This window comes from Cucurbita moschata, unplaced genomic scaffold, assembly GCF_002738365.1.
Source record: "Cucurbita moschata cultivar Rifu unplaced genomic scaffold, Cmos_1.0 Cmo_Scf00004, whole genome shotgun sequence".
Classification (NCBI taxonomy): Eukaryota; Viridiplantae; Streptophyta; class Magnoliopsida; order Cucurbitales; family Cucurbitaceae; genus Cucurbita; species Cucurbita moschata.
Genome location: NW_019268520.1, coordinates 3,467,403 through 3,490,244, shown reverse-complemented (window position 1 = coordinate 3,490,244; position 22,842 = coordinate 3,467,403). Strand labels below are relative to the sequence as shown.

Here is a 22,842-nt window from a genome sequence, read left to right as displayed (position 1 = left end):
TTCTTTGGCCATTTCTTGCCTATTTCTATAGCTCAAAAGGGCAACAAAATGTGTCTAAATCATATCATACTGAAATAACACAGGAATTCACAGCGTGTGTGTATATATATATATGTGTGTGTGTGTAAGCTACATGGAAAGAACAATAATAAGTCATTGAAGAAGAAGAACAAAGATCATATATCCAAATGGGGGATGAAACAAAAACCACAAAACTTCTCAGATTTTGACACCCTTTTTTGTTGTGTGAATGATAAATGAATCTAACAGAAACAAATAGAACTCAATTGGTTCCTACCTCCTCCTCCCCCTGTTCTTCAGATGTGGGTTGAAAGAAACACCAATTTTGATATCATTTTCCCTGTTGTTAATCATAAGAAATTCGAACTAATGTAAGAACAAAGAAGAAAGTGAAGAAAGCCAAATTGCTTTCTCCTACCTTGCCTTCTTCTTCTCTAATTTGCTGCTTCTTTCTCTGTATAATTCAATCCAGAGATTTGTAATCCACAAAATACTCACAGAAATGGCAGCAGCAACAACAAAAATCCAAGACATCCAAACCCACTTAGGAATCACAGTCTCAGCTCCTCCATTGAAGAAGAACTCACCCATTTTGTAAAGGAAGTAAGGCCCAACAAATCCCCTGACGATCGAATACAGCACATAAAATGGAGGAGATAGAAGATTGTATACTCTATCAGCGAACTCAACATCAGCTCTTCTGGCTCTAGCGAGCGTCCAAGCGTTCTGGCAGAAGCTAGTGACCTCAGCGAGAATGAGAAGGACAAGAATCGCATAAGCGCCATAAGAGACGAGGTAACGGCAAGTGACGAAGACAAAGAGAGTGACCAAATGATGCGCAATGAAGAGCAAATCTGCAGGGAAGAAGATGAGATAGTGCAACAGATCCATGAGAAAGTAGGCGATGCTGTAATCGAGGACGGAGTTTTGAAAATCCGTATTGGATGAGGCAAAACCGCGAGCGACATCGGCGAGAATAGCTTTGGAAGCTAAGATCACGGCGGGGGTGCCATGAGCGAAGGAGATCGCGCAACTCGCAGCTTCCGGCCGGATCTTAGGGCTCCAATTACGAAACAATAGGAAATAAGCAATGATATAGATGGTAAAGAAGATCGAGAAGAAGAAAGGGAGAGGGTTGAGATGGGTTTCCATTGAAACCCGTTCGGGCCGGTGATCGGGATCGGAGGCGGAAGCAATCCGGCGATCGGGAAAATTGAAAAGGGAGGGAAGGGATCGGCTTTTGGGGAAAATCAAAATCGAAAAAGCGAGATGGGAATTTGGATGGGAGAGATTGAAAGCCAATAAATAAACACGAAGATCCAAACATTTTTGCCCCCCTTTTTTGGGAGAATCAAATAGACAGCCACTGAAAAAGTTTTCCGTATTTATGATTTATAGAAAAAAAAAAAAAGTTATCTTCATATTTTTAATAAGTTATAAATTTAGTCATCCAAATTTTATATTTATTAAAATTGATTAAATAATATTAAATTTTATTTCATACAACTATACATTTAAAAATTGTATAAACAAAATGCTAATACATATTAATTATTTTTTAAAAAATAACCGTGACTAAATTTGAGATTTATGAAAAATATAAATCGACTAAATTTTGACTATTAAAAAAAAATTAAAAATGATAATAAAAAAATTCTTTAATACTTTGAGACTCCTAAAACTCAAACTGGATAAGGTAAAAATATATATATATATATATATTGTATTAATCCGACTATAGAAATTCAAACTTTTTAAGCCATTTTTCAATTGCTGGAGTTTTGGAGCCTACATAGAAACCCTAGTTTGCAAGACTCTTTGGAGTATTCCAAGGAGCTCTTCAACATTCCATAAGATCTTCCTTATGACTCGAACACAAAGTCAAGGCTTGTGGGAGCCTCTTGAAAGAAAATTCCAAAGGAATTGGAGAGAGGAGCTCTTCAACATTCGATAAGATATTCCTTACTCTGACTCGAACACAAAGTCAAGACTTGTGGGAGCCTCTTGAAAGAAAATCTCAAAGGAATAATAGAGAGAGTTAATCCCAAAAGAATTGGAGAGATAGTTTCGAGAATTCTCTGGAGAATGAGTTTAAAATGTCATTCACTATCCGAACAACGACCTGTAAGTATAGAAATTCAAACCACTTTTTTAAGGTTTAGGGTTTAAAATATCATTCACTAGCCAAACTATGCTCGAGAAAACAATATCGTTTCACAAATTAATAATCTAAAGTTTTCATTAAAAAGCTCCAAGGTAGATAAATATAACAAAAATCTATTTTTGATTCGTAAAACTTGAATTTAATATTTATTTAGTTTTTTAATTTTCAAAACTAATACTCTACTACAAACCCTAAATTCAAGAGGAGAAACTATTTGAATTAATTAATTAGTTTTTTGAGACAAAAAAAAAGAAAAAAGAAAAAAGATAACCTTTTATGAATTCGAGTTGTTTTCACAAACTCATCGGTATGAATCGATAAATATATAACAAACTAAACTATTATCAATCATGACCCCCCAGAAAATCAGAATCCCGAACTCAAGGGTCGGTCCCAATATAACCCTTTATGGTTTGGATTGGATAATATGGATTGGTCGGGATATCTGGTCATATGAACGCCTATCCACTCCCACTATCTTCTATCGTATTTCGTCTAAATAAATATAACCAATGATCAGGACTAGGAGGAACACACCAGTTTCTATCTTCAGTCAAAAGGGATTGATTATTCAATTCTACCGTTGAATTAACATCACACTATTTTATCCTCTAATCAATTTCACCTTCTTCTACATCTTTTATAGAGTTCGAGATATAATTTGGCTCGTTTTCCTCGTCCTCTTCGTCTGCTTTAATGAATAACCCGAGTTGTTCTAATGGATTGCTCCCTACAAATTTGAAACTGCCCAGACCATCTTGCGAGTGATCGGGGCTTGTCTCATCCACCGAGCTCGGCAGGGGTTCGGTATGAGCGGTTCTAAGCATCTCCAAGTCTTCCAGGAATTGGGAGTTCTCATCTATTGTAACGGTTTTCTCAATCTGGCATTATATTCGAGTAAACGAGTAAAAACTATGGAGTTTCGGGTGACTACTGATCTGAACTTGGATTGATTGTGTAACTTACCTGGAGCAATGCCTGTCGTGCTGCTTCTCTATCGAGTTCCCTCTTTCGTTTAGCTTCGGCTGCAGCTTCGGCTTCGGCTCGTCTTTGTGCATCGCGTGCAGCCTTTGCTTCTGCTAGTAGTCGAGCTTTTTCTAAATTTCACGTACAAAGAGTGTTAATAACACACACTGATCTCAACCACTGGAACAAAGTCAATCAAATTGACGAGTCTGTTCAACTATACCTTTCCTTTGCTCCTGCTCCAGCTCCTCCCTCTCCTGTCTCAACTTCTCAGGATCGCCCTTGTCGCCCTGATCTCGGACCAGATCAAAACGCACACCATCCAGATCAAAACTCGCAATCACTCATTGCAAAATCCATAAAAAGTAGTAGGATGTTAAACAAGTAGGCCATGTTTTGAACCAACCTGTGCCATCGTCTTTTCTTTAGCTCTTAAAATTGTGTCAACAAATCGGTTTTTAAGCAGAGCAGCTCGAAAAAGCCGCTCGGGGGAGACTGGCTTCTCAGATGCAGCGTAGTTACCTGCAATGTTGATAAAAGAATTAACAGGAATGTAGTCAAAACAGGGGCCATTCTCGTCTCTTGGAGTATGATAGGCATGCCACACTTCAACTCACCATCCTGATTGCAGTCTGATTCGGTAGAACTGGGCTTGCCGGAAGTCTGCTCAAGTTGTTCATAGCCACCTTCAGATTCTGAGAGAAGTCATTAAATAGCATAAGTTGCAAAGCAAATGCTTCAATAACAATATAAAACAAAATTTCAGAAGAATGGTATCAAGAACATGAATCAATAGAGACAACGATTAAGATTTAAGTTATAAAACACACACAACATGAATCAATAGAGAGGCGCGCTCATACGAGCATGCTTCTTTTTACCAGACAACGTTTAAAGAACACAAATTTGTTGAATAATCCAAACAAAGTACGAATTTGTCAGGAGGGGATTCAATCAGAACTTAAAAGGCATGAACCAAACACGATGCAGAAGTATATCGAGTACAAAAACACAGCATGAACACATTTAATACTTGCTCAGCCAGCAAAGAGTTATTCAATTCATGAAGATAAAGATGGGTATTGCATAATCCAATTTCTTTATGAGGAAAGATGAAGGAAGGATAAGAACACCCACGATTCCTTTCAAACGGTCCGCCCGAGGTTGTCGTTTCAATTACTAGACCTGCGGAGCCAATTGTTTCTGGAACCTGTCGATAGTCCAAAGAGAAAAATCAACCACCTCTAACATCCATTTAACAATACAAGCAAAGCCCGAATGCAAATTTTCTAGAAGCCATATCCATTTGAGGCTAAAACAATAATCAATAAAATACCTGCTCGTGCACATGAATTGGAGCTTTATCACACTCGGATTCATTTTCAGAACTAGAAGAGTCTGAATCTGCTGACAATAAACGATATTGTCAATGAATAGGTCAGATAACAAAAAGGTTGCACATTCATGATGATATTCCACTCATTTATCAACATGAGTAACATATGAATCTTTTAGCTTCGATACCTATTATTACGGAATCTTTGTGTTGTTAATAGCTATATTATGTAGTTATAACTGGTAAAATATTTTTATCGTGCAAAACGGCGATGATAACATGCCACAACAGAGTACCAATACAAGATAGAAAAAGTAAACTGTACTAACCTTTTGAATTCCTTGAGCTCGTACATTTTCTGTTCCTAAGGATAGCATCCATAGCGTTTTTATCTATCTCCATAGGAGCACCGCTTGAAACAGGAGCTTCATGTCCACCAACATTCACATCCTCATCAATTGGCCCACCCCCTAATATTGAAATGGAAGAAAATAAAATAAAGAACTATATGAAAAACGTGTCGCTAGTACTCATAGTGAAATCGAGGTAGGCCCAAGACCTTTAGATGGTTGCATTGATGAGTTGCTTACTCCAGAGTCATTCAACATCTGCAACTGAAAGTAATAAGTTATTTAAAACAAAAGCAGTCAAATACATAGAAAGATTACAATATAACACAATCGTCGAATTGGTATTAATACCTCAATCACACACGGTTCAGCACTGGCATTGTTCTTTTGTTTCTCCTGACAATGATCATCTAGTAGCTTCCGCAATTTGAAAAGTGTATCATCGCTGAGATCATCAATATCAATCTCAAATTCATCTTCTCCACATTCCCTTCCACCAGAGCTATGCTCTCTCAAGAAGTCAATTATATGCAGGGGAAATTCTCCTAACATCGACTCCAGCTCTCTCCCCAGATTTAGCTTTTCTTCGTCTGTCATTACACGCTTGGCGGGTATGGGTGTAATTTCTTGAGGCCCAGAAGCAACTTTCATCTTTTTTGGAGGTACTTGCTTAACAGTCTCAACATCTTCTCGTGGTCTAGATTTAGTTGGCAATGCATGACCATCCATTTTTGGAAGTTTTTTCTCAATAGCTTTCCATCTCATATCAAAAAATGAGTTAAGAACATCAGCCATGATGTGCACATCATTGCCAGGAGGGTTGTATGTCATTGCATTGGTGAAAGTGAGCCTCACATCAGCAAGAAAATCCAGTGGACTTGAGTATGCTCCAGAAGATAACTTAGTTTTCACAGTTCCCAAATCCATTGGGTGCTTGATAATTGTGAAATAATCAGGGAGATTTAACTTCACCACATCAACAGGAGTGTTAAATACCCAGCCATACTGGTGTGACATTACTCTTTTCAAAAGTTGTTCACACTGTTTCATCAAAATCGCTGAAGTAGTGGTTGTGGTGTTGGAAACAGATGCTTGCACGGTAGACCCAACTTTACCCGAAGCAACCCGACTGCATCCATGCCCTTTCTTATGGCTCGGAACATTAGATTTCTTTCGTTGCCCAGAAGACAAATTTGAGGTATTTTTAATGTGTTCAGCTGATGGCCCATCGCGCACGTTGCTACAACTAAGAATATCACTCGAAGATGAGACTGTAAAACTATTTGTTCTAAGCAATTCTACTTTCTTTCTGAGGGTTTGAATCTGTTCCAGTTCATTTCTCAACCTATAAACCAAGTCCTTCCTCTCAGATTGCAACAGGCTTGTCAAGGGAAGAACTTGGGTTCGGACTCGCAACCCTTCACGCCTATCAGAATTAAAACTCATACATCTTCTCATCGGCGTGCTAGAAACTTCCGAAACAGCAATCTCAGGATCAATTCTTCCCGAGCTTCCAGAGCCCTCTGATTCACCAGCAGTGCGAAAGGAACTACTACCATAGTATCTTTCTGGGTATCTAATATTCTTTTCCGTCCTCATATCCATTTATATGAACCATGAGCTGCTTCGGTAGCGCCTTGGAGCAATTCTGGTTCTTCAAGAATGCAGACTAATTGAACACGGGCGTGATCATGCACCTCCACTGCAAACACGCCAAACCATTCAGGCTAAACCCTGAAGAAAGTGAAAACACCAAGATCGAAAATTGCTTCCCACTCAGCTGAACTCAATATCAACACTTTTGTTCATTAACTCACGATTAAAACCACAAAAGACAATATTAACATAAGAAAAATCATAAAAGCAAATCAAGCCAGAAAAACACAATTTTAAAACTATTATAAGTCAATAGTACAAATAAATTACGCCAAGAGAAAGCAAGTAGATCCAAAGCCAATACTCTTGTCTTTACAAATTAACCAAGTACAACAAAACCCTCCCCAAGATTTGACCATATACAAACGGCCAATGAAAAAAAAGAACCCTAGATGATTTACCAGTAGCCTCACAAGCTTCCTAGTCCAATAGCTCCACACAAAAAAACCTCTCACACTGTCTGAATCGCAAGAACAACCCCCCAACAACTGAAGAACCGAGAAAACCCCAATTCAGAAGCGTAGATCAGAAGCCGCCACAGAATCCCACAACTTCAAATCGAACTTCAAACACAAGCAGAGTGTAAACAGAACATCCAAACCTCAAATCCCTGAAAACTTGCAGCAAAACAACGACAATCGAAGATCGAAGAGAAGAAAAGAAAAGAAGAGAAAACCGCGTCGAAGACCTAGAGAGAGAGAGAGAGAGTGCGAAGCCCTCACTCTCTAGTCTACTATGCTGAGACGCAAAGCCCACGATTTCCACACGGTATCTGGGGAATTGGACGGCTAAGATTGAAGCCGCCAGTGGGTGAATTGGTTGATCGTCACCGTTGGATGTGGATTACAGTTGGTAAGGAGGGTTTTTTAACTTCTGCCACCCGGTGAGAAAAGTAGGCGACGGGGGAATTTGATTGGCTTAAAAACAAATGGAAATTCAATACGGAACTGAAAAATCTGACGTGTCAATAAAAAGCTTCATTCCCTCAACGACCAACTTATTTATTTATTTATTACATATTTTTTCAAACTAAGTTTTCAAAATTATTTAAATAGTTTCTAAAAATATTTTTCAATTTTTCATCTTCTCAAAACATCGTATTCATAATTAAACGGGAACTTCATCATCAGATGCTCCTCATTCATGATGTGATCGTTCAAATGATAGGAGATTCGATAATGATCACTAGACCAAAGAGATTCTCTAACAACAATGTAATAGTCCAAGAAAATGATCACTACTACTGTAACGGTCCAAGTCCTTCCCTTCAAGGTTTTTAAAATTCGTTGGCTAAGAAAAAGTTTTCACACACTTATAAAAAATATTTCGTAAGTTCTCCTCTCCAATCGAGTGGGATCTCACAGGTGATGTCTAGCTAGATTTTCTGACGACCAGTAAGGATATAGTCAACCGTTAAGGTCAAATCAGTCGAGTATAGTCAACAGCTCAGCTGCAAAGTCAACCTACTATCATTCAACGAATGATCAAAGAAACCCACGAACTATTTTAATAATTCTCCTCAAAATTTTAGAGATCGACGATATTTGCTTTGAAACTTCAAGAACAAAAGAGAGATACATGTTAATCATCGTGTTTATTTACGAGACTTCGAGCGTACGATCACAAAATTGCGATGGATTAGTAGTTATGGTTATTTACAGGAAGCAATTTGAGAGGTTAGTCTAAGTAAGCTGCCCACTACATGGGATGGTTGGTTGTTCATTCAGAGTGGTCAGGTACTGTTGGGGCTTTTCTTACTGTCTAAAGCAGACAATACCTACCAGCGGTGGGCATATGATGCATGGACCCATCGGCCACCACCCCGGATACTAAACGAAAAAAAGCTCAGAAGAACGAGTTTTCATCAAACTAACCTTGATTTTTGCTTCACCTCGGGATGGAGGATTTCGTATCGCAGCTCGATTCGTGACGATCTAACTCATCTCAAAAAAGGTTCATAGGGAGCAGGGCATGGAGAAACACTATGATCCGGCAACTGATACATGAAATCAATAGTCACTTCCAAGCATGACTGAAGAATCTTCTTTTCCAATCTAACAAGCCGAGTAGCAACTCGCTTCTTCGGGTTCAAATCACCATCGACCAGCTGATCAAACAAACGAGTAAGCAAACGTGAAGAACAATGGATTCATAACGAAAACATTACCAGAGACTCATCGTCGCTCAACGTAGTCGGGTAGCCAGCCAGTCGTCGCTCGAAATAGCCAGCAACTTGTTCCAACATAGCTCTTTCCATGCAAGGGCTCACCTAAGAAGCAACGTTTCAACATTGGTGGATTGCCCACATTGGTTCATAAGCCAACAGCGACATTTAATACTTACAGGACAGACAGGACCTTGAGAAGAAAGAACAGACAGCATAACTGACGGATCAGTGACATAGCTAAGCCTAAGATAAGGAAGCATGTCTAAGACAGCTTCTTTCTCCTTTCCAGCATAAATCTGTGTCAGAAATGACATTTTATGAAACACAATAGCTTAAACACTTCATTTCTGTCGGTGTTTTGAATTCATACATAAAAGGTTTGTATTGATAATCTGCCATTTCTTTGAGCAACCATTCTTTTATCTTGATATTGAGGATCTTCGGTGTTCAAAGCTGCCTGACACAGAGAACAAGGATGTTAAGTGATATTGATCCAAAAGATTGTGAGTTACAATCAAACATGAAGGCTAACCTCGACTACTAAGCGATCGTAGCGGTTATCTTCGTCGACGAATCCATAGTTTAGGAGTAGTTTTGAATTAGGCTGTGGCCCGCACCTGTTCTTGAGATTGAACAGGAATGGAAATCTTGCTAAATGAATTAAGAATAGGTAGCATGAACAAAAATATTGATTGTAATAGTCTAAGCCCACCGCTAACAGATATTGTCCTTTTTGGGGTTTCTCTCAAGCTTTTTAAAACGCGTATGCTAGGGAAAGGTTTCCATACCCTTATATAAAGAATGCTTTATTCTCCTCCCCAACCGATGTGGGATCTCACAATTGATCCACCCCCTTTCGGGGTCTAGCGTCCTCGTTGGCATTCGGGCGGTGTGCCAGAAAGGATGCTGAGTCCCGAAGAGTGTGGACACTGGGCAGTGTGCCAGTGAGGACGTTAAACCCTGAAGGGGGGTGGACACCGGCGGAGTGCCAGCGAGGATGTTGATCCCTGAAGGAGAGTGGACACCGAACAATGTGCCAACGAGGACGCTAAGCCCTGAAGGGGGTGGACATTGGGTGGTGTGTCAGCAAGGACGTTGAGCCCTGAAAGTGGGTGGACATCGGGCGGTGTGCTAGTGAGGACGCTAAGCCTTGAAGGGGGGGTGGACACTGGGCGGTGTGCCAACGAAGATGCTGAGCCCCAAAGGGGGGTGGACACTGGGTGGTGTGCAACAAGAACGTTGGGCCCCGAAGGGGATTGGATTATGAGATCCCACATCGATTGGAGAGAGAAACGGGTGTCAGCAAGGACGCTAGGCTCCGAAGGGGGGTGGATTGTGGGATCACACATCGGTTGGAGAGGGAACAAAGCATTCTTTATAAGGGTGTGGAAACCTCTCCCTAGCAGACGCGTTTTAAAAACCTTGAAGGAAGCTCGAAAGGGAAAGTCCAAAGATGACAACATCTGCTAGCGGTGAGCTTGGATTGTTACATCACTCAGTAGCACGGTTGCAAACTTACCAAACCGCTATTGATTCCCCAGCCTTGTACGGCCGATCAACCACTAGTTCCACAGCACCATCAACAGCAGTTAACATTGCCTTGCAATTGCTTCTATAAGCCAACAACGGAGGGCCAAGAGGAACCAAAGCAAATCTCCGAGCCAAACTTACATTCTATATTCAATAAGCCTTTAGATGATGAATTTGGAAGCTTCTTAAGAACAAAGAATACCTTAAAAACATCGAAAAAGAACATGAAGACAGATGGTGAAACAAAACATGTTTGAATTACCTGTAAATGCACCACACATGATTGAACTGCAACAAAGGCTTGTTTGAAAATCTCAAAGGAAAATGCTTCCGTTGGAATATCATATGGGTATTGCTGCAAATTTCCCAATAAAAGTTAGTCTAAATCATCATCTATCATATACTCAGCAACTTGATGGATTACCTGAAACAGAGAGCCAGCCATAAACCACACAGTGTCAAGCTCATTATACTCCTTCTTGATTCCTTCCGCCCGTTCGAGAACTTCTTTCTGATCCATACAAGTACGAATTTTAGGTAGGAAATTTCTAACTCAAGCCCACCGCTAGTAGATATTGTCCGTTTTGACTCGTTATGTATTGCCGTCAATCTCACGGTTTTAAAACGTGTCTACTAGAGAGAGGTTTCTACACCCTTATAAAGAATGTTTTGTTCCCCTCTCCAATCGACGTGGGATCTTACAATCCAACCCCCTTGAGGGCCCGGTGTTCTTGTTGGCACACCGCCCGATGTTTGGCTCTAATACCATTTGTAATAGCCCAAGCCTACCGTTAGCAGATATTGTCTGCTTTGGCTCGTTATGTATCACTGTCATTGCTAGGGAGAGGTTTTCATACTCTTATAAGGAATGTATCGTTCCCCTCTCCAACTGATGTGGGATCTCACAATTCACCCCCCTTGGGGACCCAACGTCCTCGCTGGCCCACCACCCGGTGTCTGACTCTGATACCATTTGTAATAGCCCAAGCCCACCGTTAGTAGATATTGTCCGTTTTGACCCGTTACGTATCACTGTCATTACTAGGGAGAGGTTTCCACACTCTTATAAGGAATGTTTCGTTCCCTTCTCCAACCGATGTAAGATCTCACAATCCACCCACTTGGGGGCCTAACGCCCTCACTGGCACACCGCCTGATGTCTGGCTCTGATACCATTTGTGATAGCTCAAGCCCACCGCTAGGAGATATTGTTTGCTTTCGCCCGTTACGTATCGCCGTCAGCCTCACAGTTTTAAAACGCGTCTACTAGAGAGGTTTCCACACCCTTGTAAGGAATGTTTCATTCTCCTCTCCAACTGATGTGGGATCTCACAATCCACCCTCTTAGGGGCCAGCGTCCTCTCTGGCACACCATCTAGTGTCTGGCTCTGATACCATTTATAACAGCCCAAGACCACCACTAGTAGATATTGTTCACTTTGGCTTGTTACATATCGCCGTCAATCTCATGGTTTTAAAACGCGTCTACTAGGGAGAGGTTTTCACACCCTTATAAGGAATGTTTCGTTCCTATCTCCAACCGAGGTGGGATCTTACCCAAAATGAGTGACTAGGTGAACTATGCATACAATAAGTTGCATAACAATCTTGTTACCTTTGTCGAACTTCCTGAGAGGTAGTCGAGTTCAGCTTCCGACCATAGAAGAGGCGACTCCACGGCTAGTTGGCCCCTCCCACGCTGGCGATCGAGCTCTCTAATGTAAGGGTACCAGAAAGACTTCTTTCCTTGTTTCTTTTCATACATCAAGTACAAAGCTAGGCATGCCAACTCTGATAACTTGTTGGTGGTTAACAACTCGGCTGCAAGAAGTCCAAACAGCCATAAAAGTTATGAAATCAAGATTGTCTTCCAGCTTCCAAAATAAAAGTACAAATAAGTTATTACGAGCCAAACCAAAGTTCTAACGGCCCAAGCTCACCGCTAGTATATATTGTTCTCTTTGGGCTTTCTCTTTCAGACTTTCCCTCAAGATTTTTAAAACGCTTCTGCTAGGGACAGGTTTCCACACCCTTACAAATGGTATCAAAGCCAGACACTGGACGATGTGTCAGCAAAAAGGGTAAGCCTTGAAGGGGTAGACATGAAATGGTGTGCCAGCCAGGACGTTGGGCCCTAAAGAAAGATGGATTGGAGGGTCCCACATCGATTGGAGAAGAGAACGAGTGCCAACGAGGACGCTGGGCCCCAAAGGGGGTGGATTGTGAGATCCCACGTCGGTTTGGGAGGAGAACAAAACATTCTTTATAAGGGTCTGAAATCTCTCCCTAACAAACGCATTTTAAAAACTTTGAGGGGAAGCTTGAAAGGGAAAGCTCAACGAGAACAATATCTACTAGCGGTAGGCTTCGGCTGTTACAAATGGTATCAAAGCCAAACATCGGGCAGTGTACCAGCGTGGATTGTGAGATCCCACATCGGTTGGAGAGGAGAACGAAACATTCCTTATAAGGGGTATGAAAACCTCTTCCTAATAGACACATTTTAAAAACCTTGAGATAAAGCCCGAAAGGAAAAGCTCAAAGAGAACAATATCTGCTTGACGGGGTGGACACGTGCGAGCAACTGACAAACAACCATAGCAAAGAATAAACCATACCGACGGTCTCATTTCCAAGAACTCTCTCAAGCGTCACGACCAAGGAATCCGGCGCCGAAAATGCAACATCACCCACCTGAAAACCCCAACAGTCCCCAAAAGCTCCCAATTAAATCCATTGAATTAGCAATAAAAACACTTCAAAACAAAAACCCAGAACACAAAATCACCTCAAGATCTTCACTGGCAGCCACATAACGTATAGGCCAATGATTCTTATCATGCGAAGCCTTCTCCTCAAGAACAACCTTGCAAGGAGGAAGCCCATTTTTGTGCATCCAAGCCTTCAAATCTCCAAACTCAGCCTCTTCCTCCTTACGCGATCTGGCAACAAGGGTATCGAAGCTCGAAGCAGAACAAGCATTCCGGCGACGAGTTGGCCGTAAAGAATTGGAAAAACCAGAAATTGGCCGCGCAGAAATGGAAGGTTTGGAGCGGAGAAGGCGGCGGTGGGAGGAAGGAAGAGGGGTGTCGAGTAAAGGACAGAGTTCCATTGGAGGGGTTGTTGAGATTAGGCGATTGTTAGGGTTTTGAGGTGGATGGATGATCGGGGAAGAAGAGAAATTGATGGCTTGATATTTGCTTGGTTTGGAATTGTGTCCGAATGTTGGGTAAGAAAGAGATGGCAGATGAGTTGGAGGGAAATGGAGACAGGGCACAGCAACAGACAACTTATGTTGTCGTTGGATATTATAGGACTTCGGTTTAAATTGGTGTATAAGCCGAGTGTCACAATCACACTTTGATAGCCGCGGATTTGCGATTGTGCGACACTCACTTCTCAGTAACGAGTGAGTTAAGGTTATTTGTTCTTGCATCGCCTACGGCCAAGCGACGTATGCTCGAGCCTCTGGCCCCGATTCAAGAAAAAAAAAATTAGCTAACGGGGCAGAGAGAGTTTTGAAAACAAGATTTGAGAAATTGAAATGGGTGTTATATGGAATGTAAGCAAAAGGCAACAACAAACGGCTTACTACAAGAGAAGTTGACAACTAGTCATATCCCCTACAGTATATTTTGAGGTATTTCATGTTTGGCAGGCCTAGACATAGGCATGATTTTTCCGAAACATCGTACTTCCTAGAAATACCAGAGTAAAACACTACAACATGGAAAAAGATAAAGGGTTTGGTTTGTCATGAACATGCAGCCATGGGCAACACGCCTTGGACAAGCATGACCATGACACAGAGCTGGTTAATAAGATGATATAACTTGGATTGTCGTGTTATTTTTATTGTTTGTACTTTGTGGTCAACAAATCATGTATAGGTAGAGTTCGTACACTCGTAACAATCATGTAGCTAAGCTCGTACCTAGTATGCAAGTGTCATGGCATTACCCAGGTTAACTGGAGTTCGAGCACGATTCCCTTGTCGATTGGGCTACGTGACAAGTTTCAATTTGTTCGATAACATCCAAAATATAAAAAAGATGATAATATATATATTCTTTAACATTACATTATTATTCTCTAAGATTTTTTTTTTTTAACGATAAGAATGGTATGACCAAATTAGAGATAACAACGAATAAACTATTACTTTATTACTTTATGTAACGTTCTATTTGCAATTCATGAAAGTTAATACATTCTTTGTCTATACCGATCTTATAAAAAGAAGTATATTATTTTTATTGTTTATGAAATATTATTAAATTAATTAAAGTTTTTATATTTCTTAATCGAAAAATAGAAATTATCCATTAAAAAGCTTATGAAAAAAATATTGAGTCATCGTCCCTGTCTCTGTCTTTACAAAAAAAAATGAAAAAAAATGTACGAGAATGAAGAATAAAATAAATGGCAGAGACAGAGACGAAAGCAAGAATACACGAGAACAAATACTAATCTTGATAAACAAAACCACACAAACAAATTAGATTGCATACAACTCGATAAACCAATCAACACAGACAAATTCAACATTCAAAAGTATCTAAGAGTTAACTAGTATGGTCTCATCAATGCATGAAAAATTATTTGGAAAAAGTAATTATTAGAAAAGAGGCAGATTTTTTAATCCATGTCAAATCATTGTTCATCTTCACTATGACATTTTTCCTTGTCAGAGATTTAGAAGAAACTCACTGCACCTTCAACTGTTCACTCATTCGGGTGTCTTGGCCTATGCCTTTCCTGGTTGCTCTCCAACTGAGTAGCTAGGTGGCCATGGATTCTGGTTGATGCCAAAGCTTTCACATGCATCGATAAGAATCACGGTATTCCAAATGATCCTATTGCCAAGAAGATTCAAAAAATGTTACGAAGATTCAAAAAATATGTCAACGGAACAGATCACATGTAACATTAGCCACTCAAACCGATCAACATTGGTAGGAAAGAACTATTTTTAATTTTATAAATAGTGTTGATTGTTCTTTTGTGGAGATGGAAGGGGAACAGGAATAAATCCGGTTCACGGTTCACAAACGTCTCTTGTCTATAAATACCCACAATATGTTACGTAAAATTCAGATTCGTAGATGAATGTCATTCAGATCTCAAATTGAAACGTTTCCCTTAGAAATCCGAGCATCATATTTGTCATTTCTAAATTTCAAGCAATTTAGTAGAATTGCACCCGAGCCATTCAATCAAAACTTTGATCAAGTTCGATTGTGGAGTGACTCAATTTAAAACAAGGTTTTCAAATCTTGCTTCTAGATCGAAGAAACTTTGCTTTTAGATCCTCGATCGTAAGAGGTAATCTAATTCTAGCCTTATCTATTGGTTGATCCAAATTTCGTATGAGAGGTGTTAATTAATCTGATTCAAGGGTTCTAGCTTCAACAAAAGCTTAGATCGTTGGACTAAGGATTAGGGTTGCCTTATCATGTACTCTCGCACATTGTTCTCGCACATTGTTCCATGCTATAGAAAACACAGGAACAGCAGGATCAACAACAACAAATTGAAGAGTTTACTATTGAACATTATGAAACAGCTACCATTCATTCAAATAACAGTTGGGCTATTGAGAAAAAAAGGAAAGAACTGTACCTACAAGAGCTGCCTCACAATCAAGTTGAACACAGCTCCAAGGTTCACTGAATAAAAACTAGTTCAATCAGGTGCAAAAATTGACTCCAAATCAGCCAAGTAAGTCTGCCACACTAAACAATGCCCAATGAAGGTTTCTGAACTCAACCCGCATGCTTCTAATACGCGTGGAAGGGGAGGAAGACTGGGCCAGAGAGACCTCAGTCTCGCCCTTCGACATTGTACAAGAGGTCGGCCTCGAGAATTTGTCGGGCTGGTCAAAATCGAAGACGGGTTAGCGGTACTTTCCCTGACCTCATGACAATGGAGATACTTAAAAGAGAGGTCATCCAACTTAAAAACCTACCTAATTCATAGCATAGCAGTGAGCAGAGACCTAAATTTACAATAAGTAACGCTATTTCATATATAATATCTTACACATCGAATATGTCACAGTATCTTATAAAAACACAAGCACAACTTATATTCCGTTGGAAGTACCTTGAAGAGACCCCCAACGGCAGATCGGCACATCGGCAGAACAGCCTCAAGTTCGACATATGCATGTACAATCGTGCAGGTAAAACATTCATCAAACATGTTCTAAAGGGTATACCTCAATAGCACTCTGCCGCCCTGTTCATCAGAGATGAGACACCAATCAATCTGGAGCAAGCAAACGACTGCATTTACTAGAAAGGATTAGCAGTATTTCAACGTACAGTACATTAGATTTGTAAATATGTAAAGAATTTATACCCAGAACTCTCAAGTTTCAATCAATATTTTCTCGAGCATATTTGCTTGTTCGTCCATATTGCAAACAAACTTGGGTACAAATAGATGCCAGGCTTTATCGTCTACAACTCCGCTCGAGACGAACATCGAAAGAATATTCAAGAACTCTCCTTCTTTTCCCAATTTGAGGAGCTCTTCAGCCAAAATTGAGTAAGTTGACTCATTTGGCAAGCATCCCTTATCCAACATCTCCTCCGCTACTTCAATCACTTCCTCAGCTTTACCAACTTTAAGAAATCCTTTTATCAGCATGTTATAAGTAAATTCATTAGGCATACAACCCTTTTCCAACATGTCATCCCACAACCTAGCGGCTTCACACAACTCCCCCATCTCACACATTCCTGCAATAAGCGTGTTATAAGTTAATAAACTTGGAATCGATCCCCTCTCGAACTCGTTAAATAAGTCTCTTGCTTCCCATATATTCCCCTCCTTACAAAGCCAATGAATAAGGGTACTTGTAATAGCATTATCCGGAGTACAGTTCTTATTCAAAAGCTTCCCCCACAGCTTACAGCCTTCCTTTACCCTCCCCTCGCCGCACAAAACATCGATCACCTTACAGCAAAGTGCTGAGCTTGGTACATACTTCTTTTCAAGCATATCATTAAGCAGGTTAAGTGCTTCGCCAGACTTCTTCTCCCTACAATAAGCTTCAATAATGACTCCATAAGTTATATCATTTGGCTCAACTCCATTTTCTTCCATTTCATCCATCACCTTAACAGCTTCAGTGAATCTACCTAGCTTAATGTACCCATTCATTAAAATTGTATAAGTAGTCGCATCAGGAAGCCAACCATGATCAAAAAGCTCACCAAAAACTCTCTTGGCACTTACCATATCGCCTCTTGCGACATAACCACCTAAGATTGTAGTATAAGTAACCACATTTGGAACCATACCCATAGCAGGCATTTCGTCAGACACCTTCCGTGCACCCTCGACATCATTCTTTTCGCAAAGCGCTTTGATCAAAATATTACAAGTAAACACATTAGGCACGACCCCAAATTTGGATCTCGAATGCTTAAACAACAAATGTACCAAAGAAAACCGTTTGTTCTGCACCAAAGCATTGAGCAACGTATTCAACGACCTCACCGAGCGTCGAACACCGAAGGTTTGAATACGTAGAAACATTTTCACAGCCATTTTCGGCCGGCCCGCAAGCCCATAGTTTCTAATCACAGAAATGAACAAATCCTCACCGCAATTGATACCAGAATTCTTCAATTCCCCAAGCAAAGACTCGACAGGCTCAAAAGCTCGAGCGCGAGAGAGACGATGAATGATCGCATGATAAGTATCGTAATTATGGGAAAATCCGGGATGATATTTGCCGGCGTAGTGGAAGATTTGAAGGGCGAGGTCGAGATTCTGTTGGCGAATGATCATAGCAACGAGGCGCTTGGGATAGAGACGCTGCGGCCAGGGCTTGATCGGCGGCGTAACGGTGTAGGATTGAACAGAAGAATCAACGGCGAAGATGAAACGAAGAGGAAGATTGGTAATTGGGCCATGGAATGAAGTTGGAAAGAATTTGTTGTAGCGCAAGCAGTGCCACATGATTGATACTTGAAAATATGAGGTTGAAGAAAGATATGGGTCTGTTCCTTACACATGGAAAGCTGCCATCGCCGCCGACAACACAGTATTAAGGTTCTGGCGCGGCCCCAATCGCAAGGGTAGGAGAGGGAGAAGGCAGATGACGACGACGACGACGACGAAAAACGGGCTTCTGTTCGAATCTGAATGCGAGCTTGGACTTGGAAGAGGAGGGAAACGGGTTTGGGCCACTGGGCATGTAGCCTGTTGCAGTAATTATTTAAAATATATTTTAGAGTAATTTTAAAATTATTTAAAAATATATTTTGGAGAGGATAAAAATAATTTTTTTTAATACTTTTTTAAATAAAATCAATTTTTCTACTAATACTTTTGGAACTCTTTAAATATAGATTCTTCAAAAATAAATTTTAAATTAATTCAAAATTTAAAGTATTTTTATTTATTTATTAAGATTTTGTAAAATAATTATTGTTGTTGTTTAAAATAATTAATTTTACTAATGTGCTTGTAAATAAATTTGAATTTGTTTTAATAATTTTTAAAAAAATTGGTATAGATTTGTTATAAATTTTAAATTTTCTAGTAAGTCGCGTGCCTCAAATAAATAAATAAATAAATAAATAAATATATATAGACTCTCCTATCTAAATCAATATATATAGACTCTCCTATCTAAATCATCTCAATTAGGTTATAAGTCCGCAATCTAGGTTATAGAGTCCGCAATCCGCATACTGTACGGTAGAGTCCACAATCCGCATACTGCACGGTACTTCTGTTGATAATGACAACTATCTCAGCTCGATTTCATTGAGTATCTCTAGTGGTTTCATTCCCAATTTGAGTGCCTCAAATAAATAAATATAAAAATATATATATCGACTCTCCTACCTAAATCATCTCAATTAGGTTATAATCGAGAGACAATACTTTAGTTGACAGTGACAGCTAACTGAGCTAGATTTCAATGAGTATCTCCAGTGGTTCCATTTTGGGCAAGCAAGTACGTCTTTTTTGTAACGACTCAAGCCCAAGAACACCACTAGCAAAAATACATTTTTTTACTTTAAAAAACAAAAAGTAGATAGGAGAAGGTCAAATATACTCGAAACGAAAGAGGTTATTACTATGAGAGTCCATATACTACACGGTACTTTCGTTGATAATGACAACTATCTGAGTCGGTTTCCAATGAATATCTCAAGTGGTTCCTTTTCGAGGCAAGTCCTTTTAGGACGTCAAAAAGAACAAAAGTAGACATTTGAAGGTCGGATTACATTTATATAATCAGGCCATAAGCTCAACATTACTGACATTTTTGTCAAAACTTCCCTAATAACTTCACTGACTGACTTCTACATTACAAAACTCACAAACAAACAAAAATTGTTGAACAAAACATCAAAACTCAATATTTGGGGTAGGAAAACTCCAGCATGATGATGTTATTATGTCAATTCACTCTCACATTTATATTTACTACTACGCCGCAATGGTTAAAAAAGGATGAACCAAAACTTGAAGCTAAAATCATGTGGTTAGCTTCTGAGTAGAACTTACAGCATTAATATGCTGAAGATGTAATGCTTCTAATAACCCTTTCCATGTTTCTCCGGGCCCTCCTGTTACTTGAAAGTCCACAAGTTTCCTCTGTCCTCTGTAGTACTCTTCCAATGGCTTCCTCTGAAATCATATCGAATTCAAATTTCGTCTTTCAGAAGCTTCTCTTACTTCGAAACTAGTTTTCAGATAACAAATACTCAAAGTTCTTCGATCTTTTTACTTGCAAGCTTAAACAGGATACCGAAAAACAAAAAATAAAGAACAGAAATAGTTATATCAATGGTTATCAAATGGGGTTTCGATTTTTCACCTAGAAGCTTAACTATATGACTTTGAAAAGATTTCTCCAAACACAACGTGTTAGGTGTCACAATCGCACTTTTCTAACAAGCATGATCGTGACACTAGGCATATTTCTTAGCCTCGATGCAACAAAATGTGTGCCTCATCACCACATAATGCTAATACAACGTCCCAACCACTGGTAGTAGATATTGTTCTCTTTGGGTTTCCCTTTCAAGCTTCTCCTCAATGTTTTTAAAACGTGTATGCTAAGGAGAGGTTTCCACACCCTTATAAAGAATGTTTCGTTCTCCTCTACATCCGACGTGGGATCTCGTAGCTAAATTGCAGGGCTTACTATTGAATATAAACTATTGGAATGCCTACTTAAAAATTGAACGTTACCTGCTCCATAGATGTCATTTCTTTCCAGGAATATTCTGTAGTAGCAGAAAGGCATTTCGGCTCTTTGTCCAGTGGCTGGAGATTTTGACTGCTCCCAGAGCTGCATATGGTGCTATATTCATGAAAGCCAGAAAAGTTTCCAGAACCCAGATTCTTTCTAATCAAGGGCTCTTCAGTGGTTTTGAAATTAATGACCAAATCAATATCTGCAGTTTGGTCAAGAATCTCCTGCAAAGATGATCCACCCATTCAAAAGCAAAACATTTGATAATGCCATTGAAGAATCACGAAGAAGAGTTTTAGGCATATCATTGAAAATGGAGAAAGAAATGTCAAATCTGTTCTTGGGAAGAGAGACATACTGCTTGATTCCTTGTTCTTGGAATTCCTTCAAGAATGAAGCCCGATTCACCATTGCAATACCCTTCTTCTAGCCTCTTTGACAACAGTCTGAAGATGATTTCTTCCAAAACAGGCTTTCCTTCATTGATTGAACTAGCAATCTGAAATGGAGGAAAGGGAACAGAACAATTGAGACTATCTCATTATACAAACCAACAAGAAGTAGAAATTACACAAATTTATTTCACAATGTTTCACAATATTCCTGGTTTATCATCAATTACGTAGAAACAAGATTCTTAACAATCATTTTATCATACAAATTAGAAATTTAGAAATTAGAAAGATGTCAAAATGCAGAAAGTACATGCATTCCACCGCCAAATTTCACCTACTAAATATCTACTTCAAGTGAAACTTTGCACATAGAAATTAGAAAGAAGAACAAGAACCTGCTGGTAGATAGAAGACCGAGGATTGAGCTCCTGACGAACAAGACTCCCCATGGAAATATGAGGAACATCGAGAAGCTTCGAGAGCCTCTCTGCATAAACATGCTTCTTCGACCCAGGGTCTCCTAAAACCACCCACTGCACTCCTCTTCTCGGCATCCACCCTCGAGATTCCGCCATCACCCTGCCCTGGCTCCGATCCCCACTCACTCTCTCGAATTCCTCGTCGTCCTCATAGTAATCGTAATCCACCTCCAGTGCCGCCGCAGATCCATACGCTCTTCCCGCGATCGGAGACTCACGGAAACAGCGGATCGGCCGCGCCACCGCACTGAGGCGGCTGAGGACGGACATGGCGGCGGCAAAGTTTGGGGTTTAAGACGAAAAAAAAGGAAAATAGAAGAAGAGGAAGAAGAAAACAACGAACTTCAACGTTTCCACATAAATGGAAAAAAGAGGTTTAAGACGTGAAATAATAACTAAATGCCATTGGATTGTCTCTTATTTACAGAATTGCCATTCTCTTTCCTCCAATGTTTTAGGGTTTCCTTGGAGAGCCAATGTGCCACGTGTAATGCTGTCATTAGTCATCTCCGATGTCTTTTAAAAAGTTTAAATCATAATTTCATGGTGCCACGTGTCATGTATACATGCCACATTCTATAAATATGTTTTTTTAGAAAATTAATTATTTTAAAAAACAATTATAATTTAATAATCCATTTGTTGATTTCTTCACTGAGGCCCATGTTTCCGGCCCATGATTATGGGCCGGCCTTCTATTGCATATGTGATGTGGACATATATGTCTTTTTCATCGATACAATATTTTCTTTATATAAATATTTAATATTTGATCCACAAAAATATAATATAATGTTTTACCAATATTAGACGGGAAATAATAAATATAATTTATGTTACTGATCTGAAAAATCTCTTTCTGCTTCCTCTCGTTTAAATAGTAATTTTTTTTTAAACCCGTCGAGGAAAGTCCATGTAGGACTTGAACGCCACATATTAAATGGACATTTCTAGTAAGACGTCCACAATAATTTTTTTTCCAATTGGATGGAGTTTTGATTAAACCAACAAAAATGAGCAGCCCATTTTGGACTTTAGGGCCTCCCGTGGCCCACGTGTTCGACCCCGCACTTATTTTAGGTAACTCAATAAGTTTCTTAAAAGTTTTAAAAGGACTAAAGTGCAATAATTGATAACTTTTTTTATCCACTTTCTTGGGTCGATATATCTAATTTTAATGTCTCCGACTCTTATATTTAAAAATCTAAAAATATATTGTTAATTTTATAATAGAACGGTTAGTGTTTTATTTTAAAAATAATTTTAAATTTTAATTTTTTTTATTAATATTCTTTCACATTTAAAAAAGTTTTATTTTTATGGATAATTTTGTTAATTTAAATAATAATTAACAAACGAGTTATTTGGCTATTTAGGCAAGAAAAATCCATGTCACTTTCTCTCTCCTACCTGTCATGATTGGGTCAACATGGTAAAGTAAACTTTTAAGGAGGGGTTTTATTGTAATAATAAGAAAAATTAGGACCAATCTGAAATATATTTTTTTATTAGAAAAAAACACGTGGATTATATTAAGGCTTGCCGAC

The 22,842-nt window shown here is 39.4% G+C and overlaps 5 protein-coding genes across 17 annotated transcripts; all 5 read right to left on the bottom strand.

Moving 5' to 3' along the window:
- Positions 1-54: 54 nt before the first annotated feature.
- Positions 55-1,385, bottom strand: LOC111441998 (TLC domain-containing protein At5g14285-like). The gene is made up of 2 exons (XM_023079238.1): positions 440-1,385; positions 55-361 (listed from the first exon to the last, which is right to left on the bottom strand). Exons 1-2 carry the CDS (start codon positions 1,171-1,173, stop codon positions 295-297), a joined length of 801 nt encoding a protein of 266 aa, XP_022935006.1. The 5' UTR covers positions 1,174-1,385; the 3' UTR covers positions 55-294.
- A 1,323-nt stretch (positions 1,386-2,708) lies between these two features.
- On the bottom strand, positions 2,709-7,220 carry LOC111441974 (transcription factor GTE9-like). Of its 5 annotated transcripts, none has more exons than XM_023079193.1 (11): positions 6,895-7,220; positions 5,189-6,617; positions 5,047-5,101; positions 4,817-4,957; positions 4,488-4,558; positions 4,289-4,361; positions 3,769-3,846; positions 3,558-3,673; positions 3,375-3,441; positions 3,152-3,282; positions 2,709-3,066 (listed from the first exon to the last, which is right to left on the bottom strand). In XM_023079193.1, the coding sequence occupies exons 2-11, from the start codon at positions 6,440-6,442 to the stop codon at positions 2,797-2,799; spliced, it is 2,256 nt and encodes a 751-aa protein (XP_022934961.1). In that variant the 5' UTR covers positions 6,443-6,617; positions 6,895-7,220; the 3' UTR covers positions 2,709-2,796. The 5 variants fall into 5 exon arrangements, with proteins under 5 accessions (XP_022934961.1, XP_022934966.1, XP_022934964.1 ...); XM_023079198.1 differs by having other exon boundaries at positions 5,047-5,095; XM_023079196.1 differs by having other exon boundaries at positions 5,189-6,571.
- A 1,018-nt stretch (positions 7,221-8,238) lies between these two features.
- LOC111441983 (ribulose-1,5 bisphosphate carboxylase/oxygenase large subunit N-methyltransferase, chloroplastic-like) lies at positions 8,239-13,398 on the bottom strand. Its single transcript, XM_023079218.1, has 11 exons — positions 12,979-13,398; positions 12,809-12,884; positions 11,806-12,011; positions 10,615-10,701; positions 10,453-10,545; positions 10,180-10,334; positions 9,193-9,277; positions 9,031-9,117; positions 8,837-8,956; positions 8,661-8,762; positions 8,239-8,600 (listed from the first exon to the last, which is right to left on the bottom strand). Exons 1-11 carry the CDS (start codon positions 13,300-13,302, stop codon positions 8,433-8,435), a joined length of 1,503 nt encoding a protein of 500 aa, XP_022934986.1. The 5' UTR covers positions 13,303-13,398; the 3' UTR covers positions 8,239-8,432.
- Positions 13,399-14,778: 1,380 nt separating this feature from the next.
- On the bottom strand, positions 14,779-18,367 carry LOC111441981 (pentatricopeptide repeat-containing protein At5g16420, mitochondrial). 9 transcript variants are annotated; one of them, XM_023079213.1, is made up of 5 exons: positions 16,554-18,367; positions 16,296-16,477; positions 16,159-16,188; positions 15,813-16,065; positions 14,779-15,046 (listed from the first exon to the last, which is right to left on the bottom strand). In XM_023079213.1, exon 1 carries the CDS (start codon positions 18,162-18,164, stop codon positions 16,563-16,565), a length of 1,602 nt encoding a protein of 533 aa, XP_022934981.1. In that variant the 5' UTR covers positions 18,165-18,367; the 3' UTR covers positions 14,779-15,046; positions 15,813-16,065; positions 16,159-16,188; positions 16,296-16,477; positions 16,554-16,562. The 9 variants fall into 9 exon arrangements, with proteins under 9 accessions (XP_022934981.1, XP_022934979.1, XP_022934980.1 ...); XM_023079211.1 differs by having other exon boundaries at positions 16,159-16,477; XM_023079212.1 differs by having other exon boundaries at positions 15,813-16,188.
- A 1,045-nt stretch (positions 18,368-19,412) lies between these two features.
- Positions 19,413-21,632, bottom strand: LOC111441994 (probable adenylate kinase 7, mitochondrial). The gene is made up of 4 exons (XM_023079234.1): positions 21,212-21,632; positions 20,780-20,920; positions 20,418-20,645; positions 19,413-19,850 (listed from the first exon to the last, which is right to left on the bottom strand). Exons 1-4 carry the CDS (start codon positions 21,563-21,565, stop codon positions 19,698-19,700), a joined length of 876 nt encoding a protein of 291 aa, XP_022935002.1. The 5' UTR covers positions 21,566-21,632; the 3' UTR covers positions 19,413-19,697.
- Between the last annotated feature and the right edge of the window lie 1,210 nt (positions 21,633-22,842).

Excerpts from the sequence above, each read along its gene's own strand:
- LOC111441983 (XM_023079218.1), bottom strand. The coding sequence starts at position 13,302 with ATGGAACTCTGTCCTTTACTCGACACCCCTCTTCCTTCCTCCCACCGC. Across the intron at positions 12,885-12,978 it reads CTGCCAGTGAAGATCTTGAG|GTGGGTGATGTTGCATTTTC; the intron begins GTGATTTTGTGT and ends TGGGGTTTTCAG. Across the intron at positions 8,763-8,836 it reads CTCAAGGTCCTGTCTGTCCT|GTGAGCCCTTGCATGGAAAG; the intron begins GTAAGTATTAAA and ends GTTGCTTCTTAG.
- LOC111441998 (XM_023079238.1), bottom strand. The coding sequence starts at position 1,173 with ATGGAAACCCATCTCAACCCTCTCCCTTTCTTCTTCTCGATCTTCTTT. Across the intron at positions 362-439 it reads TTAGAGAAGAAGAAGGCAAG|GGAAAATGATATCAAAATTG; the intron begins GTAGGAGAAAGC and ends GATTAACAACAG.
- LOC111441981 (XM_023079209.1), bottom strand. The coding sequence starts at position 18,164 with ATGTGGCACTGCTTGCGCTACAACAAATTCTTTCCAACTTCATTCCAT.
- LOC111441974 (XM_023079193.1), bottom strand. The coding sequence starts at position 6,442 with ATGGATATGAGGACGGAAAAGAATATTAGATACCCAGAAAGATACTAT. Across the intron at positions 3,283-3,374 it reads GGAGCAGGAGCAAAGGAAAG|AAAAAGCTCGACTACTAGCA; the intron begins GTATAGTTGAAC and ends CGTGAAATTTAG. Across the intron at positions 3,067-3,151 it reads CACGACAGGCATTGCTCCAG|ATTGAGAAAACCGTTACAAT; the intron begins GTAAGTTACACA and ends ATATAATGCCAG.
- LOC111441994 (XM_023079234.1), bottom strand. The coding sequence starts at position 21,565 with ATGTCCGTCCTCAGCCGCCTCAGTGCGGTGGCGCGGCCGATCCGCTGT. Across the intron at positions 20,921-21,211 it reads GGTCTTCTATCTACCAGCAG|ATTGCTAGTTCAATCAATGA; the intron begins GTTCTTGTTCTT and ends CCTCCATTTCAG. Across the intron at positions 20,646-20,779 it reads CAAGAACAAGGAATCAAGCA|GAGATTCTTGACCAAACTGC; the intron begins GTATGTCTCTCT and ends TCATCTTTGCAG.